The sequence below is a fragment of the Mus caroli genome, chromosome 2 (genome assembly GCF_900094665.2).
Source record: "Mus caroli chromosome 2, CAROLI_EIJ_v1.1, whole genome shotgun sequence".
NCBI classification, from domain to species: Eukaryota; Metazoa; Chordata; class Mammalia; order Rodentia; family Muridae; genus Mus; species Mus caroli.
Genome location: NC_034571.1, coordinates 120,702,083 through 120,721,981, shown reverse-complemented (window position 1 = coordinate 120,721,981; position 19,899 = coordinate 120,702,083). Strand labels below are relative to the sequence as shown.

Sequence of the window (19,899 nt, the reverse complement as noted above, 5' to 3'; positions counted from 1 at the left end):
GTCCCCACCTGCCTCAGTTCTCTGTCACCATGATGTGAGCAGCTTGGCTCCATGAACACTCCTCACCATAATGTACTGCCTTCCATAGGGCCGAAACAACAAAGCCAACCAACCAGGTGCTGAACCCTCCAAAATGATGAAACACACTGACTTTCCTTCCTAAGTTGGTTTTCTCGGGTCCTTTGTTTTCAGCAACAGAGATCTGACCAACACAATCTTCTCCCCAAGCTTCACACCACCCCAACTTCTCCTTAGACCTGGAGGATAGAAGTCATCATATGCCCATCTTCAACTTTCTTGCCCAACCTTGAAAGTTCCTCTATCACTCCTCCTCTTTCCAGACTGCTTTTCCTCTTCCCCATCTCTGAGCAAGAAATGTCAGCTTTCATGTCAAGGTCAAGTGTCCACCTATGTATAAAGTCAGGGTGGTATCAATCACCCTAGAGAAAACCATCTGGCATTCCTATGAGGGACCATCTAGAAAAGGTTAACTGGTGTGGGAAGCTATCGGTGGCACAATCCATAGACTGGGACTTACACTGAACAAAAAGAGGAGAGAGGACTGAGCACCTGCATCCATCACTCTCTGCTTCTTGACTGTGATCATAATGTTGCTAGTTGCCTCAAGTTCCTGTTGCCATGGCTTCCTCATCATGATGGATTGAAACCCCTCAAACTGTGAGCCAGGACGAGCCCTTCCTCCCTTAAGTTGCTTCTTGTCAGTATTTTGTCACATTAACAGAAAAAGCAACTTGTGCAGTAATCCTCCCTGAAGTCACCCTTCCTTCCTTCTCTGGCACCATTGATTTTTCTCTCCTTTTTTCTTTCCCTCTGCATACTCTTTAAAATGCCCATCCTCAGCAAGCAATAAAATTATATCTTAGTAATTCCCTTGACTGAAGGCATAGGATAGACCCTTAGATTCAAACCTCAAGCCCACCCCTCCATTAGATGCTACCAGGAAATAACTAAGATCATGTTAAAATCTACAAAGGAAATAACTAAGATTATGCTAAAATCTACAAAGGGACTCCTTGTAAGGCTCAAGTAAAGGGCTTTATTTACCATAAAAGCTCACCAACCGCCATCAACACCATTGGGGTGGGATGAAAAGAGGCACCTGACATCTTTAGCCTAGTTGTGATCTATAAACTAAACAATTTGTAAGGTCATGAGTAATCATAGAGACATATCAAAAAAGCCATCCTGGGGCTGGAGAGATGGCTCAGTGGTTAAGAGCATTGACTGCTCTTCCGGAGGTCCTGAGTTCAAATCCCAGCAACCACATGATGGCTCACAACCATCTGTAATGAGATCTGATGCTGTCTTCTGGGGTAGACAGCTACAGTGTACTCATATACATAAAATAAATAAATCTTTAAAAAAAAAAGCCATCCTTACATCTAATGGCTCTCCCTCCTTTCCTTAAAGGAGTTTTAATATGGAGTCTAGGCACAGTACACCTTCACTGAGCACATTCAAGGAGGACGCTTGTGCCCATCATGCAGCTTTAAATTGAGGGCAAATACCGTGCCCATGAAGGTGTCATTTTGCTGGTGAGATGAGTTCTGTTTCAGAAAGCCCAGCACATGGGTTGCAGCAAAGCTGGGATGAGAGGGAATGTAAGAAAGGGAAATGCTGTGGCGAGCCAGCCCTGGTGCCTGCCGCAACTGCAGCTGATCACTCAAGCATGGAAAGTGGGACATTATTCTCACAACACTGATTAGGCAAGGAAATGAGATATGCAAATAATTGGAAAAGTCTACCCGCTCCAACCTTATTACCAGATGAAAGTTCACAAAGCAAACATGACTCAATCGGGTCATTATTGAGCCAATGTCCTTGACTCTGACCACCTGACCTGGAAGTTCCCTAAAAACAAAAACCAAATTCAAGACGCAGGCAACACAATCAAGGAGATGGACAGGAGGAAATTTTTGAAATATTGCATGGTTCAGCTCCACCCAAAAGTCAAGCATTTATGTTTCTAGAAACCCAAGAACCCCTCTTTTAGAGCTCAATATACCCATAATTCTACCTCTGGTGAGACAATGAGCCTTAAAACAAAGGCTCATTGACAAGAAGAAGTTTGTTTTGCAGGGGCATGGTTTGAAGGAGAAAGAGAAAAAAAAAAGAGGGAAAGGGAGAGAGAGAGAGAGAGAGAGAGAGAGAGAGAGAGAGAGAGAGAGAGAGAGAGAGAGAGAGAGAGAAGTCCTGACTACTACAGAGCTTACTATGTAGACCAGGCTGGCCTCAAACCCACAGAGATCCTCTAACCCATGCTTCCTGAGTACTGGGATTAAAGTTATACATCACTATACCCAACTATAACATTTTGATAGAGACTGGAGTCAATGAAGGACAAGACTGGCCATGGAACACCACTGCCAAGCCATCCCACCTCCCAGATCCTCTCTCTTCCATTTGTAAAGAGGCATTGTGGTGAAGCTGCAGCAGTCAGTGAGTAAGAGCATGTGTACTGAGGAGGAGTCCAGCCCATTGTAGATACTAGTATGCTCCCTTCTGTCCTCCTGAATTTCCTTAGCATAGAGATACTGTGATGGGCTACACACAGATAACTACTGAAGGTCTCCTATGTGCCTGCTATTATGCAATGCCCCCCACCACACCCTTTACACACACACACACACACACACACACACACACCTCTTCCAGTAGCAAATACAGAGTTCACCTCAGGGACTGGAATAAACAAAGCACTTTGAGAGTTCAATAAAGGAAGGTTCTCCACAGGAGACACAACATCCACTTCCATAGAAGCAGTGCCTAAGAAAGGAAACGTCAGAATCACAGGGGTAAGTGAGAACCAGTCTGTGCAGAAGTGACAGTATAGCCTGGGCAGAAATGACAATGTAGCCTGGGCAGAAGTAACTGTAACCTGGGCAGAAGTGACAGTATAGCCTGGGCAGAGGTGACATTGTAGCCTGGGCAGAAGTGACAGTGTAGCCTGGGCAGAAGTGACAGTATAGCCTATGCAGAAGTGATGGTGTATCCTGTACAGAAGTAACAATGTAGCCTGTGCAGAAGTGACAGTGCAGCCTGGGCAGAAGTGACAGTGTAGCCTGGGCAGAAATGATAGTGTAGCCTGGGCAGAAGTGACAGTACAGCCTATACAGAAGTGACAGTGTAGCCTGGGCAGAAGTGACAGTATAGCCTGTGCAGAAGTGACAGTGCAGCCTGGGCAGAAGTGACAGTGTAGCCTGGGCAGAAGTAACAGTACAGCCTATGCAGAAGTGACAGTGTAGCCTGGGCAGAAGTGACAGTGTAGCCTGGGCAGAAGTGACAGTGTAGCCTGGGCAGAAATGATAGTGTAGCCTGGGCAGAAGTGACAGTACAGCCTATGCAGAAGTGACAGTGTAGCCTGGGCAGAAGTGACAGTATAGCCTATGCAGAAGTGACAGTGAAGCCTGGGCAGAAGTGACAGTGTAGCCTGGGCAGAAGTGACATTACAGCCTATGTAGAAGTGACAGTGTAGCCTGGGCAGAAGTGACAGTGAAGCCTGTTTGAGAAGCTGAAATAAAGTCTGTGTCACTGGGGTTTGGGATCAATTTTTCACTCAGATATAAAGCCCCTTAGACCAACTGCTCTACAGTGTGGCCTGAAGTGCACTATTGAAGCTGTGATCCTATTACATCGTCATCTTTAGAGAGCAAGAGACAGTCCCTGGGCTATGTGTCATCTGCCCAGAATAGCGATTCAGTCACACTGACAGTATCGTCAGGCCCAGGAGACTCACCGATGAGCAGTCTGCAAGGGTAGCCAAGGAGTAAATGAGCACTGCAGGAAATAAACAGATTTCTCTGCCTATGTACTCACTGCCCAGACTGAAATGCCCCGGGGCAGGCTAGCCCCAAGATTATAGCACAGCTCTGGATTGGCATGCAAGACAATGGAAGTATTATGTTTGTTTTTCTAAGAGTTTCACTTAGGATTCTAGGGCTCTCCATACATTTCAAATGCCTCTGCATAAGGGCTGAGAAAGTAGCTTGGTGTTATTGTGCATGCCTAAAATGCCACAAGGCCGCAGGTTCCATGAAATAAATAAATAATATTAATAAACAACAAATAAAAGGCCACCAAATGGCTTATACAAAAATAATAAATAATATTAATTAGTAAATAATAAATAAATAGGAAGCCACTATGTGTCCCACACCAAATCCCCATAAGATTATGATCTGGACTCATCTATTCTCTACAAAGAAACCCCTCCCTTCAATGCTACAGTTAGTCATCCATCCATCCATCCATCCATCCATCCATCCATCCATCATGTGTTCATTATTTATTTACTAGGCACTAAGTACCCAGCCTTGTTCTCAGTTCAGAAGGGACAATGGTGACAAAGAAAAGATCGAATTTGTCCTCTTATTCCTAAATTCTTTGGTGAGGCAAGTCACTCAATGGCTACATGGTGGGTTGAGTTACTGAACATTTAAGAAAGTGTCTCTTCTGTGGAAGGCAGAAGATATCCTTCTCCTCAACTTCCTCAGCAAGTTCAAGCCATACACTGACCAAACCCAGACTTGCCCATCTCTGACCAGTCACCCCAATGAGCCCAGACCCATCCCTGACCCATCTCTCCAGTGAGCCCAGGCTCACCCCTGACCCATCACTCCAGTAAGCCCAGCTCTCTCTATCTGGCCCCTCCACATATGTCACATTCTTTCCCTTGCCTGCTACTTCTATGTTTGTGATGTACATGTCTTCTTCAGATCCTTTTGATAGTCCCAACGGTAGCTTTGCTCTCCACCCATTAGCCAGCTGTCAGGACAGTGAGTCTAAACATATCAATCTCCTCTCGTCTTTCTCCTGAGTGTGAGCCTCTGTTGCAGCCTCCCTGCTGTCCATTTCCTTCAAGCATCCCAGGGAAACTCAGCCCATGTTAATTCCTGTGTGGCACCACAACTGGACCACACTGTTCACACACTCTGTGACTCCATGCCTTCCTCCATGCCTGGAATGCCCCTTCCACTACTTTGCTTGACAACTAACTTCTACCTGGGTTCAAAACTCAGTGTAAGGTCTTTGGGGGGACTCCTCACTGCATGGCTGAAGCTAATCTTGGTGGTTCTCTGATCCCGCTCATAACAATATTTATATCATACCAACTATAACTGCTGGTCTGTCTGTTTCTCAACCGTTTTTATTTTCCTAGTCAACCCATTGCTCTTAGAGAAAAGAGATGATTCATGGAGCAGAGCTCTTAATCTTCAGCCCATAGTTAGATCTAAAAACAACAGACTACTCCAAACAAATGGACAACAACTCTATAGGAATGCTAGAGGGAATACACAGGAGAGGTGACTTGCCAGGTGTCCTACCCTCTAAATAAGTAGACTTCTAAGTAAAGACAGCAGTCCCCAGGAGGGAAGGAGACCTAAGCTTTAAAATCGAAAGGGCTCGCCACATGCCACACAGGATGAGCGGAAACCGAACCCTAGACACGTCACTAAGAAATTCAGCTTCCAAACGCTGACACCATTGCATACACTAGCAAGATTTTGCTGAAAGGACCCAGATATAGCTGTCTCTTGTGAGACTATGCTGAGGCCTAGCAAACACAGAAGTGGATGCCCACAGTCAGCTATTGGATGGATCACAGGGCTCCCAATGGAGGAGCTAGAGAAAGNACCCAAGGAGNTAAAGGGATCTGCAACCCTATNGTTGGAACAACATGATGAACTAACCAGTACCCCGGAGCTCTTGTCTCTAGCTGCATATGTATCNAAAGATGGCCTAGTCGGCCATCACTGGAAAGAGAGGCCCATTGGACTTGCAAACTTTATATGCCCCAATACAGGGGAATGCCAGGGCCAAAAGAATGGGAATGGGTGGGTAGGGAAGTGGGGGGGAGGGTATGGGGGGCTTTTGGGAATAGCATTGGAAATGTAATTGAGGAAAATACGTAATAAAAAAATATTAAAAATTTAAAAAAAACAAAAGAAATTCCCATACACTCAAGACACAGGACAAACAACTCACAGAGGGGAAAAATGCAGACACTACAGGGAGACACGGGGTTGCCCACAAGCAGACTGGAAGCAAAAGGATAATGGAGAAACACCTTTCAGGTGAAGTTATTTTCAACATACAAGTCTCAGGTAAACTGTCAGTCATAAGTGAGGGGAAAATAAAGACTACCGATGACATATAAGGAGTCAAAATTCTGTCATTCATGTTCCCTCCCAGATTTTTATTACATATTGCAACAAAACTAGAGGAAATCAAACAAAAAGATAAATCTTGTTTTAAAAGATTAATTACTACCAGAAGTCTATCAAACAAACAAAAAAAGATAAAATGAACTAGAAGATATAACTGAGTTTTCTCCCAGTGAGGGGAGGAAGCAACCGAAAACTGCAGCAGAAAACCAAGCCTTTCAAAAATATATCAATGAAAATGCCAGGCACTGTGAATTTCATTAGTTTATGGAGTATAAGACAGTTATGCTAGGACACTGTTCTTCACATTGTGAAAGGGTTTTCACATTGGATGTATATGGGAAAAACATATGTTTGGGAAAAACATATGTTTCACATTCTGCATAGTTCTACTGTTGACAAATACATAGCCCTGACCTTAATATTGTAATCAAACACCAAAAGCTAGGTGTTAAATACAGCAGAAAAACTCACTGTTTCAGTTTTCACAATATAAAAATGAATTACAGTTCTTCAGACCAAATTGGAAAGTGGATAAAATCAAGAAATCGAGTTGTCAGGATAGGAAATGGGAGATCGCAGGATGTTTGTAGGTAATCTGGTAGGCTTTATACAGATTTGCAATGATGTAAAAATCTAAAACTAAAGGAAAATGGGGAAATGGAAATAAGGGTGTGTTTTGCATAATTGAGCTGAACTCTCAGCCCTCACAGCAGAGCTGTAGAAATGCCTAGAATTAATAAATCAAGAAATTCAGGAACACAAACAAGTCATAGACTCTCATCTTGTTCCTCCCCTCAGAGTTTTGTGGTGTCTGACTAAAAAGGCCCGGGGAATTTTTAAATATATATAATGAGAGGTAAACCTTTTTTGACCTATTAAAGTTTCTGGTAGACTAGGCATAGAAAATTATTACAAGCCGGGTGGTGGTGGCGCACGCCTTTAATCCCAGCACTTGGGAGGCAGAGGCAGGTGGATTTCTGAGTTCGAGGCCAGCCTGGTCTACAAAGTGAGTTCCAGGACAGCCAGGGCTACACAGAGAAACCCTGTCTTGAAAAACAAACAAACAAACAAAAGAAAAAAGAAAGAAATTTATTACAGTGGATTGAGTTTTTTAAAATTCCTCTGAACACCTTCCATAAATGTTTGCCATAAATGGCTCCTTTCCCCATAAAAGAACATCCGTATGAAGAAGCCTCAGCCCTTCATTAGCCCTCCTGGCGCACAGATGCTTGGGACCACAGAAAGGCACTACTCTTAGAAAAAGCCAGTAGCCTACTATAGAGCCACTAGATGGGGTGGAGGCCTAGATTCTGGCCCTGCCACTAGCCAGCTGACATCTGACAAATTCCAGTTTGGGTAGAATCTCTATGACTTTCAATGTAGAGAATTTTTAAATCTTTGGTTGAGCTCAGTTAATCAAAGCAAACATGACTGTGTACCACATAGTGATCCAGGAGCAGCTGTGGCTAGGGCTTATGCAAGACACTCGAAGACCTATCACTTGAAAACTACCCTGCCTGCAGGGTAAGAACTGGACCCTAGTGAACTGTGAGCCCTGACAAACCCTGGACAAACTGCTATGTTGTTTTGAATCACAACATTTCTCAACTAAATACAAGACTCATGAGAACATCCACCTTACAGGACTGCCGAGATGAACTGTGACTGCTCATAGCTTCACATGTTGTCCCTTAACAGGAAGTTCTCAACAAAAGCCAGTGACAGTTGTGGCTTTTCTCTTTCAGTCCCTTTCTCGGTGAATCTACTAAAGCAAGGGACAGAAGCATGACAGTGAAATGTGAAGAAAAGGGACAGTCCCCTTCACAGGGACCATCTTACATGGAAATGGCCTCAGGCAGAAACACTGAGGAAAACCTGCCAGCCATCGGTTGTCATTGTCCAACCTTCCAGGTGGCACAGACGATGATTCCCAGTGACAGGTGACAGTCTCCATGAAACAATGCAGCTCCCTACAGCTGTATCCCAGATATCCTCTGCCCCAAGTAAGTGGGCCACAGAGCCGAGAAAGGCCAGCTTCCTTCCTAGCAGGACCCAAGCAAGGAACATCTGAAAAACAGTCCACAGCCATGTGTCCCAGTCCCCATGGCTGCCATGGCTGTACCTGGAGCCTCAGAAGGCTGGGTTCCCAGAGGCCTGTTTGACCTCTGATGACTCACTGACAAGCAGTGCTGATCCTTGAACTGCTGGCACAGTCTCAGCAGCTAAAGTTCCCTATGCCACATCAAACAGGGAGGAGCGCCCAAGGACTTCCCCCTCCTTCAGCACTGAAAAACTCCACTCTTGCCACAGGCGCTGAGAGTGTCCATCTATCTGTAAGCATGACCTAGCTGTGTGACTCAAGAAAGATGGGCTGCATGCCAACTCTAGGTCACTCTGCCAGGGATCAAGAGGCCTTACTCGGAAATATTTCTATAAAAGAGGGGGTGGGGCGCAGCTGAGCGACCGAGTTTGTGTTCTTCACGTAGGAATTCTTAGATTCAATCCCAACCATGGAGAGCTGTGGAGCTTAGTATAGAACACAATCTCCGAGGTCCCTTCCAACCCACAATACCCTAGGGATCTCCTTCTATAAGGTGCTAACCCTGGATCCCCACCGCCACCTGCCCCTGTCCCCTTGCCAGGGTAACCCTGGATGCTCCCTTTCGATGGTCTAGTTTCTTTGGTACACTCTGAGTCTCTGTGCGGTATGCACCAGGTCATCTCTATCATTACCGCAGTGCTGAAAGGGAACAAATTGGGTCCATATGAAAGGAACTGCACTCAAAACGGTAGTTCTTCCACACACTTTCAACACACAAGCTTATCTCTAGCTGTACTGAGCTCCGGCTCCTCACTTTGGGGGAAAGTGCGGCAGATTAATCTTTTAAAAGATAAATGTTGCGGTATATATGCCTTTAATCCCAGTAAAGGCCTGCAGAGGCAGGGGAATCTCTCTGAGTTAGAGGCCAACCTGGTCTATAAGGGGAGTTCAAAGCTAGGCAGGGATACATTGCAAGACCCTGTCTCAAAAATAAAAATAAATGTTTAAGTTTCTGTTGTAAAAACATAAACAATTGCCATAGAGTCAACATGACAATGTGTAAGCATTTTTATACCCATCCAAAGTGATACAACGGGCTTTGGCTTTGTTGGGTTCATTTGTTTCTAGGAGACATTTATGAGTCAAATTATGCCCTGAAGTCATCAAAATAACCATAGCTTATTTACAAGCTTGATCTTGAGCCCAGCAATCCCCCACTCTCACAGTGACCATTGCCCTTTTAAAGTCAGCACTTGTGGTTGATAAGAAGCTGAATAAACCGCTGACAACGGTAAAATTCCAGCCACTTCTGACACCCAAAGCAAAGCAAATAAGCAGTCAGGAAACAATCCGCAAATTGGTCTTTGCTGCCCTCTGGTGGTCAGTCCTGGGAAGGTTCCACGTCATAGTTGACACAGATGTGCCCTTACCCCAATCTCCCATCCCAGGACCATCTACGCTAAAACCGTCATCCCACCGGAATTCTCACCCACAGAGCAAGTCCTGGTGTCTGCTCTCTTCTCCCTCTCCCCCTACCCCTACCATTCTCTTCTGTGCTCTCTCTCTCTCTCTCTCTCTCTCTCTCTCTCTCTCTCTCTCTCTCTCTCGGAAAAGGAATAACACAGCCCAAGCAGCTTAATGATCACTGAGACTGTGCTTTCTCTAAAAAGACAATTAATGAGAGATGAGCCGCGAATTTCAACTCTCCCACGCTGCTCTCTGAGAACAGATGAGTGGTGAGCTCATTTGACACGTGTTAAAAGAGTATGCATCTGTTGAATTTCTCTCTAGTTTTAGCAAAACACACACCATGCATGTTTAGGACACTGACGACATAGGAACCCACTACCTCTCTTAGCTCTGCCCTCTATTAGGCCAAGTTACATGAACATTAGCAAAGGCGTTCAACTCTAGCCATGCCCGTTCAGTACAGTTCCCACCCTGAGCCTTCCTGCAAGATCTCACCGAGGTGCTCCTCCCGTATTCCCAGCTAGGGCATGGTTCTAATGTGATCCAGAGAGATGGGTTGTTTTCTCCACAGTGTTGCACAGATCTCCATCAATCACTAAAGCCTACAGTATGGTGGAGGGCAGAATGGAGAGACAGAGCGAGGGGAGGGGAGGAGAGAGGAAAGGATGGATGAATGGGCAAATGGGTATGCATGGAGGGCTGTATTTGTATATTGGCAAATGACTGAAAAGATAGAATAATGTAAAAATTGATAGGTGGAAGGTATATAGGCAGATGGTATATGTATGTGGGTAGGTTCTGGACAGGTAGATGATTGATGAGTGGCTAGGTAGACAGAAGGATAAATGGAAGGACAGAAAGAAGAGAGGGGGAGGCTAAAAATCTTCCATGGTGTTTAGCACTTAATTAAGCCTTGCACTGAGACTGAACCAAAAAGGCATAGTCCCCGCTCCCAGTAAATATTCTGTCACTAACGGTAAAATCTATGCTAGAGCAAGAACCAAGGGACCGCTCCATCACTAGCTCAGGCGGCATGGCTGCTGTTGTCTGCAGCCCCCTCACAGCCAGCACGGCTCGTTCACAAAGTCCTCCCACCACTCACAGTGGGTCTGAGCATCCACGCCAGGGGTGAGCTTGTGTTACTGCCCCTGTTTGTCACCCTTGCAACCTCAGGTGCATTTGATAACCAGTGTAGTTGAACTTGGTCTTGTGAGCTTCCACATCCCTGTCAGACTAATAGTATGCATGTGGTTTTGGTATACGTAGGCACTTATGCAAGCCCTATATATGTGCAAACCCCTTATATATGTGCTGTGTCTTACAGCAGTTCTGTCTTGTTTGGTTTTTGTTTTGTTTTGTTTTGTTTAGAAATGGACTGACTCTGAATCCCGAGGCTAGGTGGACAGAATGAAAGCCCAGAGAAGCCGGATCCAGAGCCCTGCTCATTCATAATGGCCTCGAGACAGCATCTGGAGCAGACACAGCATTCCAGCTGTTTCCATTCATGTTGATTCCACTCAGTAATCTCACCTGACATCCTCACGTTAGGTACCTCTCTTTGCCTAGTTCAGGGCTGGGCCCTGGGCTAAGGAAAGGATGACTCTCATCAGCTGCAGTCTTGACTGACAGCCTGTTGAGGAGTACCCATTGGGTTTTTTGGCATGTATATCAGTCTGCTGAGGTAGTGAAACAGACCAAATAACTTCAATAGCAGACATTTTTCCCCTCGAAGTCTGGAGTTTAGAAGCATCAGATTGAGGTGCCAGCGGTTTCCCGAAGCCATTCCCACTTTGTCCTCAAGTGACCTTTCCCCTGTGTGCAGACACATGGAGATATCTAATAGATACCAGTCTTGGCAAATGTGGGTCCAACCCCTATGAGCCCCATTTCCTTTGAGTTGCCTCTTTGCACATACAATGCCCAAACCCAGTCAATCACATTGGGATTGGCCATGCCCTCTTCTGAATGGAATTGTGACCCCATTCCCATAATGTATGTGGAACTCCTAAGTTCCAGGGTCACTCTTGCAACATTTTCTCAGTTATAACCAAAAGGACACTACAAGAGGTCTGCCATGTCTTAGAGACAGACAACACTAGGGCCGTGTGCAAGCCTGGCATTTCCAAAGAAGGCTCAATTTCAAGTGCTTAGAAATGAGTGTGAAAATGAATCAGACGTAAAGATAAGATGGGGATTGTAGACATAACATCACTTGTGAGTACCACACCCACAGTAAGGAAATGCAAGGCTCATCACTGGGAGACATGACCAAATGGGAAGAAGGGGATCAGGAATAGGGGGTCCTATAAGACCCTTAACATGAGATGAGAACTTGGTTCTTGAGCACTAGTAGGTCACAGAGGGGACAGGGTGGCTGGGACAAGCATTCCTGTGTATACAGGCATTCTCAATGAGCAACCCCCTGCCTGTAGCATCACTTACTCCAGACAGACACTGCTGGGATGGGGTGCAGCTCCCAAGCCTCCTTTGGGGAGAGATGCCTTTACGAGTAAAGACAACATGTCTTGTGACAAAACATTTCCCTCACACAGAATCAATTCAACCATATAGGTTGGCTCTTGTTTATATCCCCATGTCCTCTGCTTCTGCCCTCCACCCTCAGGGTTATCCTCATCTCCCTTTCTTGCTGGGAAAGGCTTCCCAGCTACCCCCCCCCAAGTAGGCTTTGAAGGTCCTTTAAGCCTCCTCCCTCTCTGACTCCCCACCCAAAATATCTTGGTTTCTTTTTCCTCCTGTTCTTCTTGATCATTTAATTGAGCACGGCACTTTGGGCACGAAGGAGAGGATGGCTGTTGCGGCAAGCCTTTGAGAGCAATCTCAATGTACTGAGGAATGTCGTGGAAATGAGAGATAGTCATGAAAAGTCAGACATCTGGGCAAAGTTTAAAAGGACTGGGCATGCCCAGCCTTGAGTTAATATCATTGTGAGCAGCCTGGGTGACAGTTTCATAATCCATCAAGAATACACGCAGGAGGGAAGGATCCATTTTCCATTCATCAGCAACAGCAGAAGGATCAGAAACATCTTAGGTTTCAGCCGAGGAAACACCCGTCCCTCGTCTGAGTTACAGGGGAAGTGGAGCCGCCGAGAGGGCATCTCTGAAACATCTGTGCTGGGGACACTCTCTATGCAACGTATCCACTGGAAATGTCATTCAATGGGCAACAAGGCAGTATACACAGAGCCCCCATCTAGGCTCTGTGAAGAATCCCCCTTGGCCTGAACACTACAGCTGGGACCTTGAATGCTGGTCCCCAAACCATGTGTTGACAGTTTGGGATCTAGCCTGTGGCACTGATGGAAAGCTGTGGAATCTTTAGAATCTAGGAAGGACAGAAGGAAGCAAGATGGCTCTGGATGTACCCTCAACACTACAGCGAGCTCAGCCCCAGAGATGGTTTGTCTTGACTGCTGACTTGGTGGGATTGAGAATCTCCACATAAATAATCCTCCAGGCATGCCCGCCAGGGGTTATCTAGATTAGGGGAACTGAGGTGGGAAATTCTACTCTACATGTGAATAGTATCCCAGGGGAGGTTCTAGGCTGGATAAAAGTGGGAGAGTAAGCTGGAGCTGAGCACAAGCCTCTGCCACTCTCTGCCTCTTGACTGCAGACACAGTGTGGCCAGCTATCTCCTGTTCCTGCCGCCATCCCCTTCCCCGCCCCCACCCCCCCATACTAAACCATATACGATGGAAATTTAGGTCCAAAAGAAAGCATTCCTTCCCTCAATCTGCTTCTTATCGGGAATTTTGTCGTAGCAAGAGACAAGTGACTGGTACAGCCCTTCCTGACTCTTTGCTTCCCAGACGCCATGACACAAGAAGCATTCTTTGCATTCCCTGGACCCACAATGCTCTATGGCAGTGGAATCCCTGACTGTGGGCTGAAACTCCATAACCTTTTCCTTTTTATAAGTCAATTGTCTCAGAACCCTCCAGACAGGAACAGAAAGTTGACTAGCACTCGGGATAATTTCATTAGCTAATTTCTAGTTGGGCAGACTGGTGGACAATTCTAGTTTGTTGTTTATTCTAGATACCCAAGAGCCCGAGGCATTTCAGATTGCCCTACTTGGAAACAAGTTCTATAGGCATGGGAACAACCAATCATTCCTTGTTACAGTCAGCTTCTGTCCTGCCAGTAACAGCAGGAGCATCAGTAAGAACCACATTACTGACAGCTCTGAACTACAGAGTTGCTGTTCTGCACCAGGAACTTGGCACTCTTGGTCCTTCCTCTTACCTCACCACCACCATCAGTTCCATTTTATTGATGAGAAAATTAAGGCTCAGAGAGAACTGATGACGTCCCTACAGTCCCACTTCTGGACACACGAGATAAGACTGGAATACAGCGTCTCTGAATTCAAGGCCCACACTCATCTTCACATAGCTACAGTGATAGGAACAAAGAATGCATGCCAGACTATCAGACCACCCAGAAGGAACTGTGGCTCTCCAGATCCACTGGGTAATCAGTGCTATCCCCATAATAATGTTCAATAGAACAGAAAATGAAAACATGAAAAAAATCATGCATTGCTCTCCCCTCCTGGAGCTGTCATCCCACATTGTACAGGTCTTAAATAAGACAGTCTCTCTGGGCCATCTTTTACAATTCTGCTGCTTTTCCAACTGTGCCTATCAACACACATCTGAGATGCAGATGGATGGAATGTAGTCTCAAGGATGCAGAAATGTTCTATATTCATTGTTAACTGGCCCTCTTTAGCATATAACGAATATCTCTGGTCCCATTATATTGACTGTGGCTTGAGAATCTTAGCATCTGACATTGTTGCTCATTCTGGAAACAACTGACTGTGAAGTTAATTAAAAATCAGTGCCAACTACCTTCATGGCGCCCAGAGCTTGGAAAGTCACTGCTAGTCTTGAAGGAGTCAGTGTTGCCAGGATCACATTGAATCTTGCGCTCTTGCTTTGAATAGGTGAATGGTACTGTCCATCTGGAGTCACAGAACCAAACCTGTGAGGATGTACGGAAGCAAGATGAAAAAAGGTGATGGGATTTAACACAACACAAGCATGGCACTGCTAGATGTGATTATCTTATGACTCCTGTGTGAACACAGCAATGAGCATCCTGAAAGCTTTGCAAGAAATGCTGGGAAGGACTTGACAAGAACAGGTTCTCTACTGCTGCCAGCCTACAGTGAAGTAGCAGCTCCCAAAAAAGGAAGAGCAGAAAGACCACCACCATCAAACCAAAGGCAGGGCCTGACTGTGCAAACACGTCCGCTTGTTTGCTTGCTTTTTAAAGAACAGTGAGATGCAACTCACACCCCACAGAATTCACGTTTACAGCATTTGGATTTGGTGGGTTTGGGAATATTCACAACTTCTAGAACCATTATTTTCCCTCAGCTCCTCAAGTTTCGCCATGCTAAGAGAAATCCCACACCATTAGAGTCACTGTCTAGGTCCTCCGCCCGCTAGTCCCTAGGAACTGACTTTCTGTCCTTATGGATCGTCCTGCTCTTTGCATCACAGTGGGATCAAATTATATAATATTTCTCTGAGTCTGGCTTCTTTTACGCAGCACAAGGTTTACTCAGTGCAAGGTTTGCTCGCCTACACTCTAGCCTAGAGCAGTATTTCATATTTTTTATGAATGAATGTTTTACTCAATGGGCATACCAGATGTCTTTTAGCACTTATCAGCTAACAGATGTTAGAGTTGTTTCTACTTTGGGGATATTATGAATGACTATGCTATGAACATTTGTGCTTAAGTTTATTTGAAACAAATAGAAGTACACATTTCAATGAGCACATGGACAATGTTTATATGTGTGTGTGTGCATGTGTGTGCATGTGTGTGTATATACATGCATATGTATATATGTAGGTAAATATGTTCACACATACACACACACAATCATATATGTGTGTGTATACACACACATGCATTTTGAAATAAAACTGTTGGTCATTTAACTTCAAACTTTTTTAAAGATTTATGTATTATTTGTATATATATGCTGGCATGAGTTTATGCACACTACTTGAGTACAGGAGCTCACTGAGGCCAGAAAAGGGCATTAGATCCTCTGGAACTGGAGTAACAGACAGTTATGAGCCATTATGTGGGTGCTGGGAACTGAACCTGGGCAGCAGACAAGCGTTCTCAACTGCTGAGCCATCTATCCAGTCCGAACTTAAAACTTCTGAGGGACTTCTAAGTGACTTTCCAAGTCTATGAAGATATTTTATAGTACTGCCAGTAATGTGAGATGGTTCTAATATCTCTGCATCTACAGCAGCATTTAGTATTGTCTCTATGGTTTGCCCTAGCCATCCCACGAAGTGCAGAGTGGTGTCTTCCTGTGACTTGACAATAGTCTCCCAATGACAGTGGCATTGTTGTGATTTCTTTTCTTCTTTATTAGTGATTTGAATATATTCTTTGAGAAATGTCTATTCATATTTTGTTTATTAACTGTTTGTCTATCTTGATTAGCTGGGATAGTTTCCCATTCTGGATGCTAGGCCCTTCTTTTTTTTTTTTTTTTTTTTATTTTCTTGAGATGAACAATCAGTTTATTGAAACTTCAGGTAAATATGTGGCCTAAGATGTGGCACAATGAAAGTATCATCCATATGTGATATAAGTTATCACTCTTGCCCTTGGAGTTTATTTTTTTTTTGATTTTTAATATTTTTATTACATATTTTCCTCAATTACATTTCCAATGCTATCCCAAAAGTCCCCCATAGCGCCCCCCACTTCCCTACCCACCCATTCCCATTCTTTTGGCCCTGGCATTCCCCTATATTGGGGCATATAAAGTTTGCAAGTCCAATGGGCCTCTCTTTCCATTGATGGCCGACTAGGCCATCTTTCGATACATATGCAGCTAGAGACAAGAGCTCCGGGGTACTGGTTAGTACATCATGTTGTTCCAACAATAGGGTTGCAGATCCCTTTAGCTCCTTGGGTACTTTCTCTAGCTTCTCCATTGGGAGCCCTGTGATACATCCAATAGCTGACTGTGAACATCCACTCCTGTGTTTGCTAGGCCCCGGCATCGTCTCACAAGAGACAGCTATATTTGGGTCCTTTCGATGCTAGGCCCTTCTGATGTATTTGATTTATAAGTTTTTCTTCAATTCAAAAGATTGTCACTTTTTAAAAAATTTTTATAAACTCTGATTGACCTACTTTTTCTTCAGTTGGCTGTACTTTTAGTGTCATATTTAATAACTCGCTGATGAGACCAAGGTCACTAAGTGTATACCCCAATTGACTTCTAACTGTATGTTGGGTAGTATAAGATAAGGGTCCAGCCATTTGCTGAAAAGACTTTTGTTTCCTCTTTGTCTTGGTGCTCCGGAGGTCTAGTAATTATCAATAAACATGAGGATTTGTCTGTAGACTAATCTACTCCATTAACCATATAGCTACCCTGATCCTAATGCCATACAATGTAGATTATCACAGTTTTGTCACAAGCGTTCAGACTCCAAGTGTGATCCTCCCACTCTGTTCTTCTTTATCAAGATGGCTTGCTTTTATTCAGGTTTCCCTATTAATTTTAGGATGAGTTTATTAATTTCTTCAAAAAATAAAGTGGCAGCTGACATTTTTAGAGACTTGCTGAATTATTTATATTTATACCTGTTAACTAGTTCACTTTCTAATCACCGATGAACCAAGACCCCCAAAAGACTGCTCTTTCAAAACCCCATATGGGGGCTGGCGAGATGGCTCAGTGGGTAAGAGCACTGACTGCTCTTCCGAAGGTCCTGAGTTCAAATCCCAACAACCACATGATAGTTGTAGTTGCCACAACCACCTGTAATGAGATCTGACACCCTCTTCTGGTGCATCTGAAGACAGCTACAGTATACTTACTTATAATAATAAATAAACCTTTGGGCTGGAGCAAGTCAGGGACTGAGAAAGTAAGGCTGACTGGGGTGAGTGGGGCTGACCAGAGCAAACAGAGGTCCTAAATTCAATTCCCAACAACCACATGAAGTCTCACAACCATCTGTACAGCTACAGTGTACTCATATACATAAAATAAATAAATAAATCTTAAAAAAAAAACATATGGCCACTGTTGTTCTGCAGTGTGGGGGACAACTTAAATGGTAATAAAATAATGTTATAAATAAAATCTTGCTCGTCAAAGTGATGTATCACCTACAAACAATACAAGCCCACCAGCTTTCTTCTTTCTACTTGAATCTGACTTTTTGACTCCTACTGCATTTGGTGAGCCCTTAGCCTTAGCCAGTTGTCATCTGAGGCTGAGTCACCCACTAAGGTCTGAATAGGGTGATGGGATATGGGGAGTCACCCATCCTGACTCCCCTTTCCTCTTCCATCCTCCAGATCAGGTGATGCTACCAAGTGCTAGGAAATAGACCTCTAGGGAAGGCTAGAACTGGGCCTCGATGGGCCTCGAACTGACTTTCACAAGCACTGCTGGCTGCAGAGACTTTCCAGGACATCTGTCTTCAGTGTTTCTGTTCTATTTACCAACAGTTCATGGGGTGGGACACAGAGAGAATTTTGTCCATTCTAAGTTTGTTTCCCACACAGATTTCTTTAACTTTTGTAATCAACTACATTTATTTGTGGACATGAACTTATAAGTAGCAAAGTTATGTAAAAGAGAAAATCCACAGCAAGCCAAAAAGGCAGTTTATTTATGCCCAGACTTCCGGCTCGACCAGTGATGTAAGTACAGCTGTGGCCCAGGGTTTACAGCTCACAGGAAACACAGCTGAGGCACTAAGGCAAGTGCTGTTGCATAGAATATATGAAAGGCATATTTAACCTTGACTGCCATTGTGGATCTTACCAGAGAAAGAACCTCTCACCTCATTGATGCACCTTGACTGCCCTGTGACTGCCTGGGCATTTTCCCTCTCAGTGATTTTTTTTAATAGAATATTTTTTATTTATTCTTTGAGGATTTCATGCATGCATTCGATGTGTTTTGATTATACTTGAAAGGTGGTAATCATAACTTTTCACACCCACAAGGGAAGCAAGTAGCACACATCAGTTTGTTTATTCTTGCCAAACTCTAAGGAAGATAAATATCCAAAAACAAGAGATTGGGTACATAATTTACAGACTAGTTAACATGGTACTTTGGTACATCTGATATTCAATGTCAGATGGAAATTAGAAGTTCTGAGAAGAACAGGATCTATCAATGGATATTCTGTAAAATTCTAATGTAACTCTCCTTCTTTAGATATATTGGCATAGAGAAAAGTCTAGGAATGCCCATTAAATTGTATCAATCATTACATATGACCAATGTCATGTTGGAGCAGTTGACCTTTTCTCTAGTTGCTTATCTACCTTTTCCAGTTGTTGAAACACTCAGAAGATGACTGCTCAATCTTGCAGACAGTGAGATCTCAAAACTCAGGGCCTCATTTGCGGGAACAAGTAGGTCATCTGTACAGACACTAAGGAGAAGAGTACTCACTTATCCAGCAGGTTCTCTCTGGGAATCCGAACCTTGTCAAATATCAAAATTCCATTATCCGCACCATTCATACCTGGAGGGAACAGAATTAAAATAGATTCAAGGGAAAGCTATGCATGCACCATCCTACAGACGGCCTCAGCTACTTCTTGGCCAAAAACATAAACCTTAAATATTTCCAGAACTGGAGGGGGCAGAGTAAGGATGCTGTCGGTTTGCTCTGGGGAGGGGGTGAGGGCTGGCTCAGACACACCTGGCCCATCCCTAACCCCCACCCTGAAGGAGAATGAAAAGCAATGACAAGGTTTTCCTTGTTTGGAGCCCACAGGGTGCTAGGGACTCAGGTTTCTGTTGGGGTACATTTTCCTCCCCAGCAGCAAACATCATTAAAAGGAGAGAGTTCAGACTAACTGGAGAGACATCTCAGAGGCTAAGAGCACTTGTTGCTCTTGCAGAAGAGCCGGGTTCAGCTCTGTAGAACCCACATAGTGGCTCACAGCCATCAGTAATTCCAGTTCCACAAGACTTCCTTCTGACCTCCCTGAGCACTGTGCACACACGTCGTGCACGGACATATATTCAGGCGGATATATTCAGGGGATTCAGGGGATTGCATTGAATCTGTAGATTGCTTTTGGCAAGATAGCCATTTTTACAATGTTGATCCTGCCAATCCATGAGCATGGGAGATCTTTCCAT

At 44.4% G+C, this 19,899-nt stretch overlaps 1 protein-coding gene across 1 annotated transcript in view; it reads right to left on the bottom strand.

Annotated features, from left to right (window-relative positions):
- Acoxl (acyl-CoA oxidase like) overlaps nt 1-19,899 on the bottom strand; it is a 276,006-nt gene that overhangs the window by 229,751 nt on the left and 26,356 nt on the right. Inside the window, 2 exon segments of the mRNA XM_021179280.2 lie at nt 14,579-14,711; nt 19,201-19,310. Coding sequence (XP_021034939.1) covers nt 14,579-14,711; nt 19,201-19,310 — 243 coding nt within the window.